This window comes from Grus americana, chromosome 1, assembly GCF_028858705.1.
Source record: "Grus americana isolate bGruAme1 chromosome 1, bGruAme1.mat, whole genome shotgun sequence".
In the NCBI taxonomy this organism is placed as follows: Eukaryota; Metazoa; Chordata; class Aves; order Gruiformes; family Gruidae; genus Grus; species Grus americana.
In genome coordinates this window covers 10,729,100-10,743,242 of record NC_072852.1, presented here as the reverse complement: position 1 = coordinate 10,743,242, position 14,143 = coordinate 10,729,100, and the positions used below count along the sequence as shown (strand labels likewise).

The following is a 14,143-nucleotide window of genomic DNA, read 5'->3' as shown; positions in this document are numbered from 1 at the left end:
GTTCTAATTAAAAAAATAAAATACTTACAAGTAGATATCTATGGGTTTTCTCTTTTTATTCATGAAACTTCTGCTTTACAAACTTTAGCTAAGTGTGCTTCAACGTCTGATAACAAGAGCAATAGCAAGACAATCCCTATTTATGGTATTAAGTCAAGAAGTCCTGATTTCAGTCAGAAGGCAGTGGGAGGAAGTAAAATCTAAGTGAAATAAGAGTGAAATATGTGCCACATTAGGAATCACTAATTAGTCTACAATTAAAATCTGTTGCTATCAGAGATGGAAATCCAATATAAGTATCTTAGATTTGTCTAGAGTATAATATGCTTTCACCTTCTTACAGAACATAAAAATGACCAGACAGGACTGAGACTAGCATGTGATGAAAATTTTCCCTTACGAATGTTTTTCAACAGAAAAAAAACCCTGAATTTTTAACAACAGTAACAAAATTCTAAATCTACTTCTTAGGTTTTCTGATATGAATTTAAAAAAATCCCCAGAAGTGACATTTTGGTAACAAAATTAAACTTACTCTTCTTGGAAAGTCCTGCAATAGTATCTTATGTTTGTTAAGAGATAATAAAACTGATATAGGATTTTCTTAGATCTCCTTCTTGTTTCTTCCAGAAAGGATGATTTCTGGCTATGTCACTCTGAGCATAATTCAGAGATTCCCTCAGTACATTCACAGGGCACCATACCTCTTGATACCATCAAGAAGAGGAAACACAACATATGATAGGAGATGTATTTCAGTCAGGAAACTTGGTTTATAAAAATAGTAGTATTTTCCACAGCACAATGTCTAAATCAGAATATTTTTCTGTCCAAATATCTTGGTTATCACAAAAAAAAAAAAACAAACAACAAAACACAAAAAAAACTTTTGACCTTTTTGACTGGGATTATTTGAAAACATAATTTTGGCAAAGGATAAACATTCTTCCTAAACCTACTCCTACTTTTATAACATAATAATCAGCACCTGATTTGCAGTGCTGATACAAAAAACCCCATAATTTTTCATTTCTCAACAAATTGTGTATATTACTCACTTCAGCTGATAAAGTGAGTAATCCAGCAAATGCATTTATTGAAGAAATGCAGCCCTCTTGTACATGCTATCATAAACTCATCCATTCATCTGACTTGAGAGCCCACCAAGAACCCTACTTAAAAGTACTTGTCCATATGAGATAAGCAAATGAAATACCAAAAAAGATGTAAAGGTTACATACTTTAGCATACCATGTTCAGGCATCACAAAATATTCCTCAAATGTTTATCATATTTTGGTATTGCAAAACACTGTACACCGTGCCATCACAGATATTCCCTTTTGGGATTAGAAACTATGAAAACACTCCAATTTCAACAATTAAACTCCAAAGTTCTGAGAGTCTACAGAAGCAGGTAAATAAATCAGAAATATTGGAAAAATGATTAAACAGGAGCTTTGCCTTAGTTTCAAATGTGTAACTGCTTGAGACTTAAAATCATGCAAAAAGTATTGAAAAGTTGCATGTAGAGCATGGACTAACTAGTGAAACTTTCACTCAGTGGGAGTCTTTGATATAATTTAGAATCATCCCATACTGCGAATATCAATAAAGAGTAGGAAGACATAAAGAGAAGGGTCTGTCAGGATCAGATTCTAAATTGTAGTAAGGGAGAAGGGGGGTGGGAAGGATAAAGCCACTTACTGTTTTTTCTTTCACTGCTTCCACAGGGTCAGTTCTTGGCAAAGGTGCTGTTCGAACAGGAATTTCTTCTTCCTGAGCTTTTTCAGCTTTCAAACCCGTTTGTGAAATTCCAGTTGTCAAACCTTCTTTCTTAACATCCTCTTGCTTCTTAGCTTGCAGTCCTTTATAAAGTGCTTCATCTTCTGCTTTCTGTTCAGCAACATGGCCTTTAGTCTCAGCTGTAATTTGTTCTTGCTTGTCCTCTGGATGTGGTGTCTTCTTTTCTGGGAGCACAGGTTTTTTATCTTCTTCCAATGTGCTTAAAGGTTTCTTTTGATCTGAACTTATTGTTGCAGGAATTTTATCTGCTGAAAGTGTCTTCAACAGTTTCCCTTGCTGAAGTTTTGACTCTTCTTTTTGAGCTTCATGTTGGATTTTCTCCACTGATGAAGTTTTCATGATTTTCTCATGTTGAAGCTTTGGATCGTCTTTTTGAATTCCATGTTGGATTTTATCAACTGAAACTGCCTTTGACAATTTGACCTCCTGAAGTTGTGCATCCTCCTTCTGAGCTGCAGGTTGGATTTTGTCAGCTGATAATGCCTTTGCCATTTTCATCTGTTGGAGTTTTGGGTCTTCTTTCTGAATTCCATGTAAAATTTTGTCAGCTGAGGATGTTTTTGCCAATTTTGCCTCTTGAAGTTTTATGTCTTCCTTCTGCACTCCATGCAAAATTTTATCAGCTGAGGATGTTTTTGCCAGTTTTGCCTCTTGAAATTTTTCATCCTCCTTCTGAACTCCATGCAAAATTTTATCAGATGAGGGTGTCTTTGTCAGTTTGGTTTGCTGGAGCCTCGGGTCTTCCTTCTGAGAAACACGTTGGATTTTATCAGCTGAGGGTGTCTTGACAAGCTTTCCCTGCTTAAGTTTTGCATCTTCTTTTTGAATTCCTTGTTGTATTTTATCAGCTGACAATGTTTTTTCCAGTCTCCCCTGTTGAAGTTTTGGAACTTCCTTCTGAACGCCTGGTTCTTCTTTCGGTTTTGCTGCTACTGGAGTAGGTGGTGTGGAAGTCTTCTGAGGGGAATGTGAGACAGCAGGAAGAGGCTGTTTTTGAGGAGTAGCAGGTGGTTTGGATACTGGTTGTGAAGGGCCTGTTTTCGGAAGTGGCACCTTGCCCATATCCCCAAGTTGTCCTGACATTGCCCTTTGGGTCTGGCAGTTTAAGCACAGCCATTCCTGTACCTGTGATAAAACAAACATATGAAGTTATTTATTTGAAAACTTAACAGTAAAATCATATAGCGTTTGCAAGTGATACAGATGAATACTTTTAATCTGAATGCTATGCATACTGAAAAGTTATTTTCTTTGTTTGGTGCTCTTGCAGGAAGATCCATAACACCTTTCTAACAGAAACGAAGCATGAAAAGTTCCAGAAAGCCAAATAGAACAAATATAAAAATACACTGTGAAAACTAACAGCAATTACATTGTTCCAAAGTACTAATTACCTTTATGTACAAAGTTTGCTTATATATCTCTAACACCTATTGTTTTCTAAAACCTCTATAATCTATCAATAGTTGCCTCTAATTTTGTAAACCTGAGTAAAAGGGGGCCAGTTAGGACACATGGCTCTTTGTGTTTCTCTTCAGAAGTTACCTTCCCTTCTTGAATTTGTATATGTGTACCAGTGTATAAATTTAATATGGCTGCAACCCAGAAGGAATATCACCTGTCTGCTCTCTTCACTGCTAAATCCCTGCTGCCACTGCCTTCTTTTACTCTTCTTCCCAGAAAATCAGAAAAAAAAAAAAGGACAAACACTTCTATCTGTGCAAAAGATCTTGTTGCCAGTTGCCTAGCTACTACATGAGAGGAGTAATCAAACTGTTTCCAGTGGGATTTGGGGTATAGTTTTTTTAGAATAGCAAAAGGAAATTTTAAATACCAAAAAGTACTGGAAGGAAGGAAAAAGCCCAGAATCTTCTGGATACTAGAATAGATAATGAAGCTCTACTTCACTAGTGCAAAATGAGCTTCACTGGAGGACAAGAGGTCTATGCTGTACATTAAAATCTTTGTATGCTTGTTTTTTACTCCTTTTACTGTGATGATGGAAGGTCTCAGAAAATTAAGTTATTGTATTTCTCTGATTTAGAGAACTTGGTGACCTACTGAATATGAAGCACATGAAAAACAGAGCAAAATTGTTCTATTAGTAATAGCTAGGTAATAGCAAGTAATTACTGACAGAATTACTAGGTAATACTGCTGACAATATCACGATAGTACAGATGACAGATCAGTTACATACCATTGAATATTTCAGAATATCCAATGTTACAGAAAAAACAGAGCAAAATTGTTCTATTAGTAATTATATAGGTAATATTGCTGATATTAGGATAGTACGGATGACGGATCAGTTACATACCCTTGACTATTTCAGAATATCCAATGTTACAGAATCAGTTGCCCAGAAGATGTGGCATTTTGTCAGGCGAAGGGGTATCTGGCAGAAGTGTGCAACCCCAGAAACATCAATGCATTTTATATTGACAAGTAATAGAGTAAAAAAAGAGGTAACACCAAAACCAGAGACTGGAAATCCAGCCCTGCCCCTGTCAGCAAAGAATGCCTGAATGACAGGAGTGTAACCATCAGACTCCCCGCTCTCCTTCTGACTCCGTGTGACTTGCCTTTTTCAGTGTACCTTCAACAAATGTACTGGCACGTACTACCAAGACTGTCGTAACTATCCCAACAAGAGTACTTAGCACTTGGTGATGTCGGCGTATTGTCATTGATATGGCAGTTCTCACAGAATAATAAGGGTCGGTCATGATAGGACTACAAATGGCTTTTCAAGAGAGTTAACCAGAAATGAGGCATCTCTCTATTCATCTCCAACAATGGAACTTATGTCCTCAGCTCTCACATCCCAGCCAGGATATTTCTGAGCACATTGGTGCTTAGTAAAGTTTCTGTGCACAGTATGTATGCCCAGGATACTGTAAATTTTGGTATCTAGAAATTAAGACATTTTGAGATTAGCTGGTTTCAAACACTTTCTGGAATTATCCAAAATCTACCAAAACCCCAAGTTGTAAACGCTATCTGCATCCTTCAGATCCAAATCCCATTGCTAAATGGCTTTACAATTCTCTTGTTTTGTAACTGTTTTTAAAACAATTGCATGACTTCTATGGCTGTCCCTTTGAAAAAATGACTGATTAAGCTAATAAGTGAAATATAAATTACAAGAATTACAGATGAAATGACAATTGCATGTGAAACAAAATTTAGTAAGAAAAGCTCATGTGGGCTAATTGTTGAAATGCAACCAAGGAGAGGCTACTTAACGTATAAAATAATTTTCTTCATCTGACAAGTTTTGTTTCAGGCACAAGAAATGCAAAAAAGCATGCATTATCATTCAGGTCATCTCACAGTTGTCTTGTGTATTTATTACACTGCTTTCATTGAAAATGATCAAACTAGTGAGTCCTAGTAATTGACACATACAGATGTTTATTAAAAGTATTTGGCAATATTATCCCGATAAATGGAGTTTATTGACTGAATCAGCAGTCTCCCAATGCAATGAAATGCCTAGTAGTTACTATGCCTTTTGCAACTCCAAACTGAATGTTGCTCTGTATTGACTATTAAACATAATTTAGGTTTGGTTTTTTTTCCTGTGGAAAAAAGCATTAAAACATAATCCTGCAGGGAAGATTATCTTCCGCTATAGGACTTAAAGTGCTCCAACTGCACTTCATTTGTCTGGGAAGCACTAATTAAGAAATACAATTAAAAGTAACCTCTCTTTTGAAGAATGTGTAAAACATAACTTAGTTTTCTTTAAAATATTTCTGTTAGAGGGGTTTATCTGGAATTTTTACTATAGTTTCCTCCCTTTTTATGGACAGCAATATTTTTTTTCCCAGAAAACAATATTGGAAGCTATAAGTATGTTGTGAACTGTCTTTTATAAACTTAAAATAGAAGTAGTACACCAGGAAACAAATTTCCCCACAGAAAATCATGATGTTAGTACTATCAGGAGTCTGTAAGAGATTAAATATACTAGATAGCATTTAGCATGGACTACAGAAAAAATATCCAATTTCGTAGTATCTTTGATTCTTTTCTCATAAAGATTGTAAAGACCACTACACAAAGTTGACTAGATAATTATAATAGATAATTTTTTTTTTAATTAAAGTTATTGGAGGGCCCCAAAGCTTTCAAACCCACTAGAATAGGGGCAGGTTTTCCCTTCTCCAATCAGCCTGACAAATACTCATTTCACAATGTAAGCAGAAATAATACCATTAATATTTGTGCTAATATAGCTTCTGTCAGCACAAGGTATGGGAATAAAACAATATTTAAATGTTATTAAGCTTCTCAGAATCTAGCCTTAACTATCTTTAATTTCATAAAAAAACATAATTAAGTGGCTTCTACCATGAAATAATCCATGCTTCACATACATGGTATACAGATACTCTTAAAGAACATGTTATTTTATACATTAAATGCACATCTTCTTACAGTACCATTTGTCTGTGATGTAATTTCCATTGATTTCTTTATAATATATCCATATCCAGTTTCTAGGGTCTCTATGTTTCTTTTCTAATACTTCTACATTTGGCTCTTATTACTTCTCCTAGCTCTACTGGTTACGTAGATCCCATTTAGTACCTCTTCAGCTGCAGCCTACTCACTGTTCATACACTTGCTCCTTCTCAGATTCATCAAGTCACTTCCCTCATTTAAGTCCTTCACAGACTCAATTCTTTGAACTGCCTACAATAACTTTAGTAACTTTTGTAATAGTATTAAGTATTTAAAACCCAAAGCAGTTACCCAGCCACTGTTTCCTCTCAGTTTTGCTCACCATCCCTACCCAGTCTCTTTTCCCTGGAGTAAAGTTCTTCAACTCAAGGACTGTGCTTTGTGCTGAGCACATGGTAGAATAAGTCTCTTAAAAAGGAAAATAATGACATTTCACATGCGCAAAGAAGGTGATGATGAGCAAATTGGCAAACTGCACTAAATCTTGTCAAGAGATGGAAGTTCCAGTCTTGCCTTCCTGCCATACTGATGTAAGTGATGCTAGTGAAATGACCTGGAATTGTCCAGATACACAGTGATTTAGTGAATGTTGCCATTGCCCTCTTGGACTTTTATTATATCTGTATCTATTTACCACTTTGTTGTTAATGTTGCTATATATGCATGGCAAATACTCCTTCCAAGCTATGAGTTTTAAATTCCAGTTAAAGTTTTTATAGTCATGTGGATATTTGATCACAAAAGAGCCTACAAAAATCTTCTTATACCATCAGTTCTCTAGCTCTTGATTCTCTGTCAGAATGGTTCTTTGCAAAATCGAATTTTGTACCATGAAGTCATATGCCTCACTTTTAGACTTGTCTTTTCCTCAGTTAACCTCATGCCCTGAATGCAAGATTTTCCCTAAGGCTATCTCTTCAGTTAGCCTGTCAACCCAAATTTATTAGGACTTGAGAAATGGACATCATCTTCTTTCAGCAGCCTTCACTAGATAAATCTTCTTAGTTCTTTACAGAATTCTTCACACCCTTTGGTTTCTGAATTGGCACTGGACGCTATTCTTGGCATCATAAGTGATACTAGTGTGCTTTAATATTCTCAGTCCGTGGCGCTCTCCCTGTGTTTTCAGCAGTCCTTACAACCCCACAACGCTGGACAGAACACAGTAGCTGTGTCACAACATTCTCCTCATTCAGTTTCACAATAAAGAAATGTCATCATGAAAAGGGCATACATCTAACATTCACTGTGAATGTCTGTTTTTCAGTTGTCATGCAAGAGCTCAGGCATTTCAGTTCCTTTGCTTTTGTATTCACGTACCACAATGTTAGATAATTTCAAGTTGAAAATAATAGGTCAATGATTCCATCTCCCTGCCAGTCAAGGATTTTTTATTGCAGTATGTTGATAAATTCATTACCCATTCTTGGCAAACGCTAATTGGTAAACTAGAGTTTTTCTCTAACTAAAAGTAACTCAAAATACTTAACATATTTGTGAAGGTGAAAACAAATGCTTCTTTCCATAAAACATTGCTAAGTTACTTCAGAAGGCAAATGCTTTACTTTCATTTAGATACCAACCAACGACTTGCTTTGTCATGGCTAGATCATATCTTTATCCCCTCCTAATTCTTCCTCCTCACTGCTCTCAGTAAAACAAAATCATGAAATCAATATACGAATAGAAAAGCATTAAGAAATAAATCTCTGAAAAATTAATATCCTTCTGATTTCACTATCTAAAATAATCACATTGCAAACCAGAATCTTTATCATAAACCATATGCTAATTATAAAAGACTGAATATCTCTATGAAAAGAAAAGCATGCTTTTTCTCCCTAATTACCTTATAAACAAAACAGGGGGTCGAACAACGTAGGCCATCACTGAAATATTTTTCTTATTACTCAAATTCACCATCTTCTTTTTCACTAAGCATAGATTTGAGCATGTTTCTTAGAAAACACAATAAACATACATTTAAAGAAAGGCATCTCTGGTACAAATACTAATATAAATGAGTTTTTCTGAGACTAAGACAGTTTTACCTTGGATATTTATTTTTAATTAATTTGGTTTTTATTTTCACAAACTTGTTCAGTATGTTTCCAAGATCTCATATGAATAAGCCAGCTAATTAAATAATAGAAAAAAGTAATGAAATAGCCCACCCAGAGAGGGAAAGCAAGCTGATGAGCATAGCCAACTCCATCTTGAAGATCAGAAAAAGCAGGGGTGAGGAAAGAAATTCCAAAAACTGAGCTAAATCAAATTCTGCAAAGGAAATTTAAACAAGCAACAAAATATATGGTATCCTTGTAGATAAAAACATATCCACAGTGCAGTTAAGATTGCTTCAGAGTTAAAGGTATAATATGCTTAATACGTGCTTTAATATCAAATTTTTATAATAGTGAGATTGAACACAAGCATATTTCAACAGGAAATGAGCACGCAGAACAGAAATCATCCTACTGGATGTGGAAATGCATGGTCATAGTCCAAGAGTATTGATTACAGTATATTGGCCTAGGAAAGACAAACCAAGCAGCTACGAGATATGCACAATCCAGCCAAACTGAGCGACACAGTTTACCCACATTCAACTCACATCCACTTTTATTTAATATGTAGAAAAAGTGTTCCTGGTAACTACAGCTCTGCTAGTCCAATTCAAATGTTTACAAAGTTTTAGAAAATTATTTGAAAGAAAGTTGAATTGATCCTTGTGATGAAGAAAAGGACCACATGCTAAATGGCAATTTGGGTTTACTGGAGGGAGACTGTGTCAGATAAACCTTGTATTTTTTTTTTTTTTTCTTAGATTAATAGCATTTATTCCACAGGTAAAAATGAAACTATTACATGTTGAGAATACCTGGATTCCAGAACAATTACTGAACCTGTGTCACCATGAAATGATTAGTCAAATTAGTAGACATGAGTCAAGAAATTGCCAGGTAGGGAAAATACATCTCCTATAGAGGAAAATTACCCTACTTTCTTCTTAAGTTTTACTTTTCTTATGTTTTAGTTACTTTAAAGTGGATAGCTATTCAGGCTTTGAAAGCCTTCACATCCTCCTGGCCTGGAGAGACATATTGTAACATGAGGCCAGAGTCACTCTTCCTCTTGTGAGGTCCCTGTCCTGCTTGTTACAGAATGGCCCTTTTTGCAAACAGAAGGAAAGAAGGTACTCTTGAAACTCTTGGCCCAAAAGTTCACATGTCTACGATGCAAGGCCTAGACTGGTGCAGCACAGATGTGAGTCCTCAGTTTTACTGAGAAAAAGGCTGTTAAGATGTGGAAGGTGTTTGAGAGAAAGCCAGGTGATGTAAGAATTTATTTTTTTTTTTTTAAAAGAGCAAAAACACAGAGTGCCACTGGGAGAAGAATTCAAGAAGAAAAATACTGACATGGAGAGGTATAAAACCAAAAGAAAAATACACAGAAGTAGATGGCAGCAACTCAGCAACAGCAATGGTTGGTTGGTCTGTTCCATGGACCAGAAGTTGACACTTCCTAACCCGACTGATGATTGCCTGGCCAACAAAGAGGATTCACAGGCCTCACTGGGGTGGTGAGTATATTAATAGTTCTTCAGACGTATCTGTCTGCTGAGTGTATTCATCAGCAAATAATAGCGCTGTACTCCTAAAGTCTGTACATCCTCCTTGCTGAGTCTCTGCATATGGTAGACTTTGCCTGAACAAAACAACACAGAGGGAAGGTTACCTTCCCATCTAGAATGTGAACGGTGGCCCAAGCATCTCTTTGGAATGTGTGAACTACAAATCCAAATCCTACACAGACTGAGGACTCAGATCTCCTACCTTTAGGGGAAACATTCAAACTGCTAGATGTACACGTCAAAAAGGTACCACCACCATCGCACAGAATGATAGAGGGACATATGTGTTCAGAGCATGACCACCAAATCAGACTGTAGATCTGGCAGGAGAAAAAAATACAAAAATAAAATACAAAAATCCCACATCCTTCTCTATCCAAAGAGTGTTCAGCAGGAGGTAACTGCCTAAGCAGCCAGCTTGGTAGAGACAGGGTCCACAGCTGAGCCTCTATGGTGTTCAGAATTAGGAAAATATAGAAAGGTTTTCATAGATACTGTGTGCCTGTGGAGGTCACAGGCAGTCTTCCAGGATCATTCTCCTGAGTTTATACACATAAATTTTGTCTAAAACACCACTTAGGACTTTAAACATGTTTCTGGATTTCACCTCAAGTGGAGAAAGAATGTACAAACAAACAGTCAGATGGCTGATTTTTGGAGAAGAGGTTAGAAGAATATGGCTAATTTAACCTAGGGAAATGAATCCCACAAATATGATTTATACAGGAGGAAAGGTATACTGGCTGCAAACCAAATGGATATAAATTGTCAATGGATAAATATAAGTTTGAACCTAGAAGATCTTCCTTGCCATTAGTGATTTGCAGTTTGGAGTACGATACAATAGGAGTGGTGGTACGCAGAAATGCAGCTGATTTCAATATATGATGTGATTGCCAACAAAATCGCTCAATGATTCATGAAATCCTACCAGTTTTACAAACTGCATTCCTGTAATAGCACTCATGAGCAGAATGCATTATATTATTAGCATTAAAAAGATTCGTAGCATTTAGTTGCCTTTACATGTCAAGCTATCTTTCACTCACCAAAGAGAGAGATCATAAAAATCCACAAAAGCTGGTTCAGGTAAATGTAAAGCATCAACTTAAAACAAAAACCAGCAAAAATTCCTGCAGAATAAAGATGTTAGTCGACAGAAGGACGAAAAGATTACTTTTTTAGTTTGAGAATGCCTTTTTTATTATTTTTGTTTGAAGTTGCAATCAAGCTGAGATTGTTATCTGAACAATGCAGAAAGATGACCAGCTTTTATCTCTTTCTCAAATAAAGACTTTCAGTATATGATTGAGGAAGACCAAGTTATCTCGGCATCCCAGATTACTGTCATTAATTGATAGGCTTACTTCTAAGCCATCACAACTATGAAACAAAATAAGTTATTTTCAACTGTTTTCACTACAGAGTTGTGTACATAACCAGTTACCACTGCTTATGTGACTTGTTGCTGTATACATTAAAAGCCACAAAACCTGACATGACAAAAAATGGATTTTTTATATTTCTTTCTGTTACCATTGGGAAGCCAATATAGAAAAAACCAACCAACCAAACAAACAAACAAGTGAGAGACTCTTACCTATTTTTCCTGTATGCATCAGCAGAAATATTTGCTATATGATTCCTGGCTGCTGCTGTGCATGGCTATTGAGACAACGATTGCTATACAGGCTTAGGCGGCTCAGTTATGGTATATACACAAAGTTCTCAAAAGACTTTGGTCAGTGTGTTGGAAGGTACAACTAATAATAAAATAGGAATAGAATCAAGCTTACTTCTCTTTATGTCAACAATGAAGTGCAACAGAAACCTAGAATAAAAAAAAAAAATGCCATAAAAATGATACTTCTTTGCCTGTTAAAAGGCGTTGCTGCTGACAGTGCTGAGATTTGTTCTCAGCTGCGATACCTTAGCATATAGTCTGCTTGATGAGCTGCCAGTTCTGCATGCTGCTCTAAGGCACTTCACTTTTTTTACTTTGTGTCTGATGGGCAGCAATAAAAGTAAAATCTAGTTCATTCTATGGCTGCAGTCTACAATCCTCTGGTTTAGATTATGGGAATTCTAATCATTACTGAAGGAAATAAAGCGGTTCTAATAAAAGAAATCCTAAATTTCTGAAAGTTGTTTCAGCTTACCATCTTTAGAATAAAATGTTTTGGAGTAAAACTGTCATCAAACCCCTTAAAAATTACCTCTTGATTTTTGGGGTTTTTTTTTTGCCTTCAGTTGCTTTAAGCATCTTCCAGCATAATGGGAATATATTTCATGCTTTTAGAAGGAAAATGAAACATTCCAGAATATTAGAAAACATATTCAAATCACATAAATTCAAGTTTATTGGAATTAGTGTAAAATTATTCAGTGCAGTCTAACTGAACACTTATTCCTTAGGCTGTTAAATCTTATTTGTACCTTAGCATTGTTCAAAGCACTGGGGCAGGCACTACCTAAGCAGGCAAGAAAGGATTTCCACTAAACTGTGGATGTGCATTGTGTAGACATTTATAATTGTGGTTGGCAACTTCTACCTTCAATGGAGAAAACCAGGAACATTTAGAAGGCAGTTAATCTCACCTATGACAGGACATTAGATAAAAGGCATGACACTTTAAACGTGCCTGTTTGTGTCCACTGACCATAGGACAAGAGTGCAGCTGATTAGACCAGTTACTCATGTCTACAGCTGACCTAGCGAGCATCACCTTGGTCTCTGAGCTGGAAGAAACTGCAAGAAATAAGAAAAGAGTAAGGATACGGGAGAACACAGGATGGCAATGAGATGGCATTGACCAGTTCACTGGGAGCATTGTTAGTCCCCAAAATCTGCTCTGGAGCCTTTACCTTGAACGCAGTGACTATGCGCAACCACTACATGGATCTTCCCCTCGGTTTTGTTTTTCCCTGTCCTTAATGTATTCCACTCAAGTTTGTGTTTGCTCACTAACAGAAGTTTTCAGGGACTCTGAATTTCTGAATAAACACATCTTGAATGCCGGACTGATAACAACAGCATAAGAACTCAAAAAGGTGCCAAACAGTCGATCTATGTTTCTAAAATGTTGGTACATCCCAAGAAATTCTTCGCTACCTTGTTGTTATCCTGTTAAAGCCTGATGACCTCAACAGGTCCCTTTAGACTGCACCCATTACGTGATCCTGTGAATGTGCTACAAACAAATACCCTGGCACCAGAAACTCTAACATTTTATTCAGTCAGAAGGTTTCAAAATCTAAAATCTTAAATAAAAAGGTCTATTTTATAGAGTGGTAGAGCAATCAGCAAGTTATTCCTAATGCCCTAAATCATTCTATAATTCTATTCCCCAGTACAAGAAAGACACGGAGCTGTTGGAGTGAGTCCAGAGGAGGCCATGAAGCTGATTGGAGGGCTGGAGCACCTCTCCTATGAGGACAGGCTGAGAGAGTTGGGGTTGTTCAGCCTGGAGAAGAGAAGGCTCCAGGGAGACCTTAGAGCAGCCTTCCAGTACCTGAAGGGGCCTACAGGAAAGCTGGAGAGGGACTGCTTACAAGGGCATGGAGTGACTGGACAAGGGGAAATGGTTTTAAACTAAAAGAGGGTAGATTTAGATTAGATATTAGGAAGACATTCTTGACTGTGAGGGTGGTGAGGTACTGGAACAGGTTGCCCAGAGAAGTCGTGGATGCCCCCTCCCTGGAAGTGTTCAAGGCCAGGTTGGATGGGGCTTTGGGCAACATGGTCTAGTGGAGGGTGTCCCTGCCCATGGCAGGGGGGCTTAGACTAGATGTGCTTTAAGGTCCCTTCCAACCCAAATCATTCCATGATTCTATATTTTGCTTTGGCTCCAGAAAAAAAAAAAAAAAACCAAAAAAACAAAACAATTAAAGCAGTCATGGAACTTTGTCAGCTGGTTTGTTGTCACTAATGATTTCTTCTTTTTCTCCCACACCAAATGTTAAAGGAAGAGAGCTGTAAATACTGCAGCAGATTACCAGAAAAGTACAGGGGATTCAGTGTTTCTCCCATGTGTCAGGAATTATCGTCTCCTTAATTTTAATAGGGTTGGGACTGCTGAATATTCCACTCAATTATGAACAGATGAAATACAGCATATGACAACAAAAGGATGACCTACTTCCTCAAGTGATGAAAATTCTGAAATGTGTATGCCCTTACCTTATTTCAAGATACATCCCAGAACCTTCAGAAAAAGCTCAAATTTTCTGT

General features: G+C 36.8%; 1 protein-coding gene across 9 annotated transcripts in view; it reads right to left on the bottom strand.

Annotated features, from left to right (window-relative positions):
• The window catches only part of PCLO (piccolo presynaptic cytomatrix protein), a 382,165-nt gene that overhangs the window by 202,092 nt on the left and 165,930 nt on the right, over window positions 1–14,143 (bottom strand). For all 9 annotated transcript variants that reach the window (XM_054844924.1, XM_054844942.1, XM_054844959.1 and 6 more), the window contains one exon: window positions 1,707–2,930. In XM_054844924.1, the coding sequence (XP_054700899.1) occupies window positions 1,707–2,930 (1,224 nt within the window). The remainder of the gene's footprint in view (window positions 1–1,706; window positions 2,931–14,143) is intronic.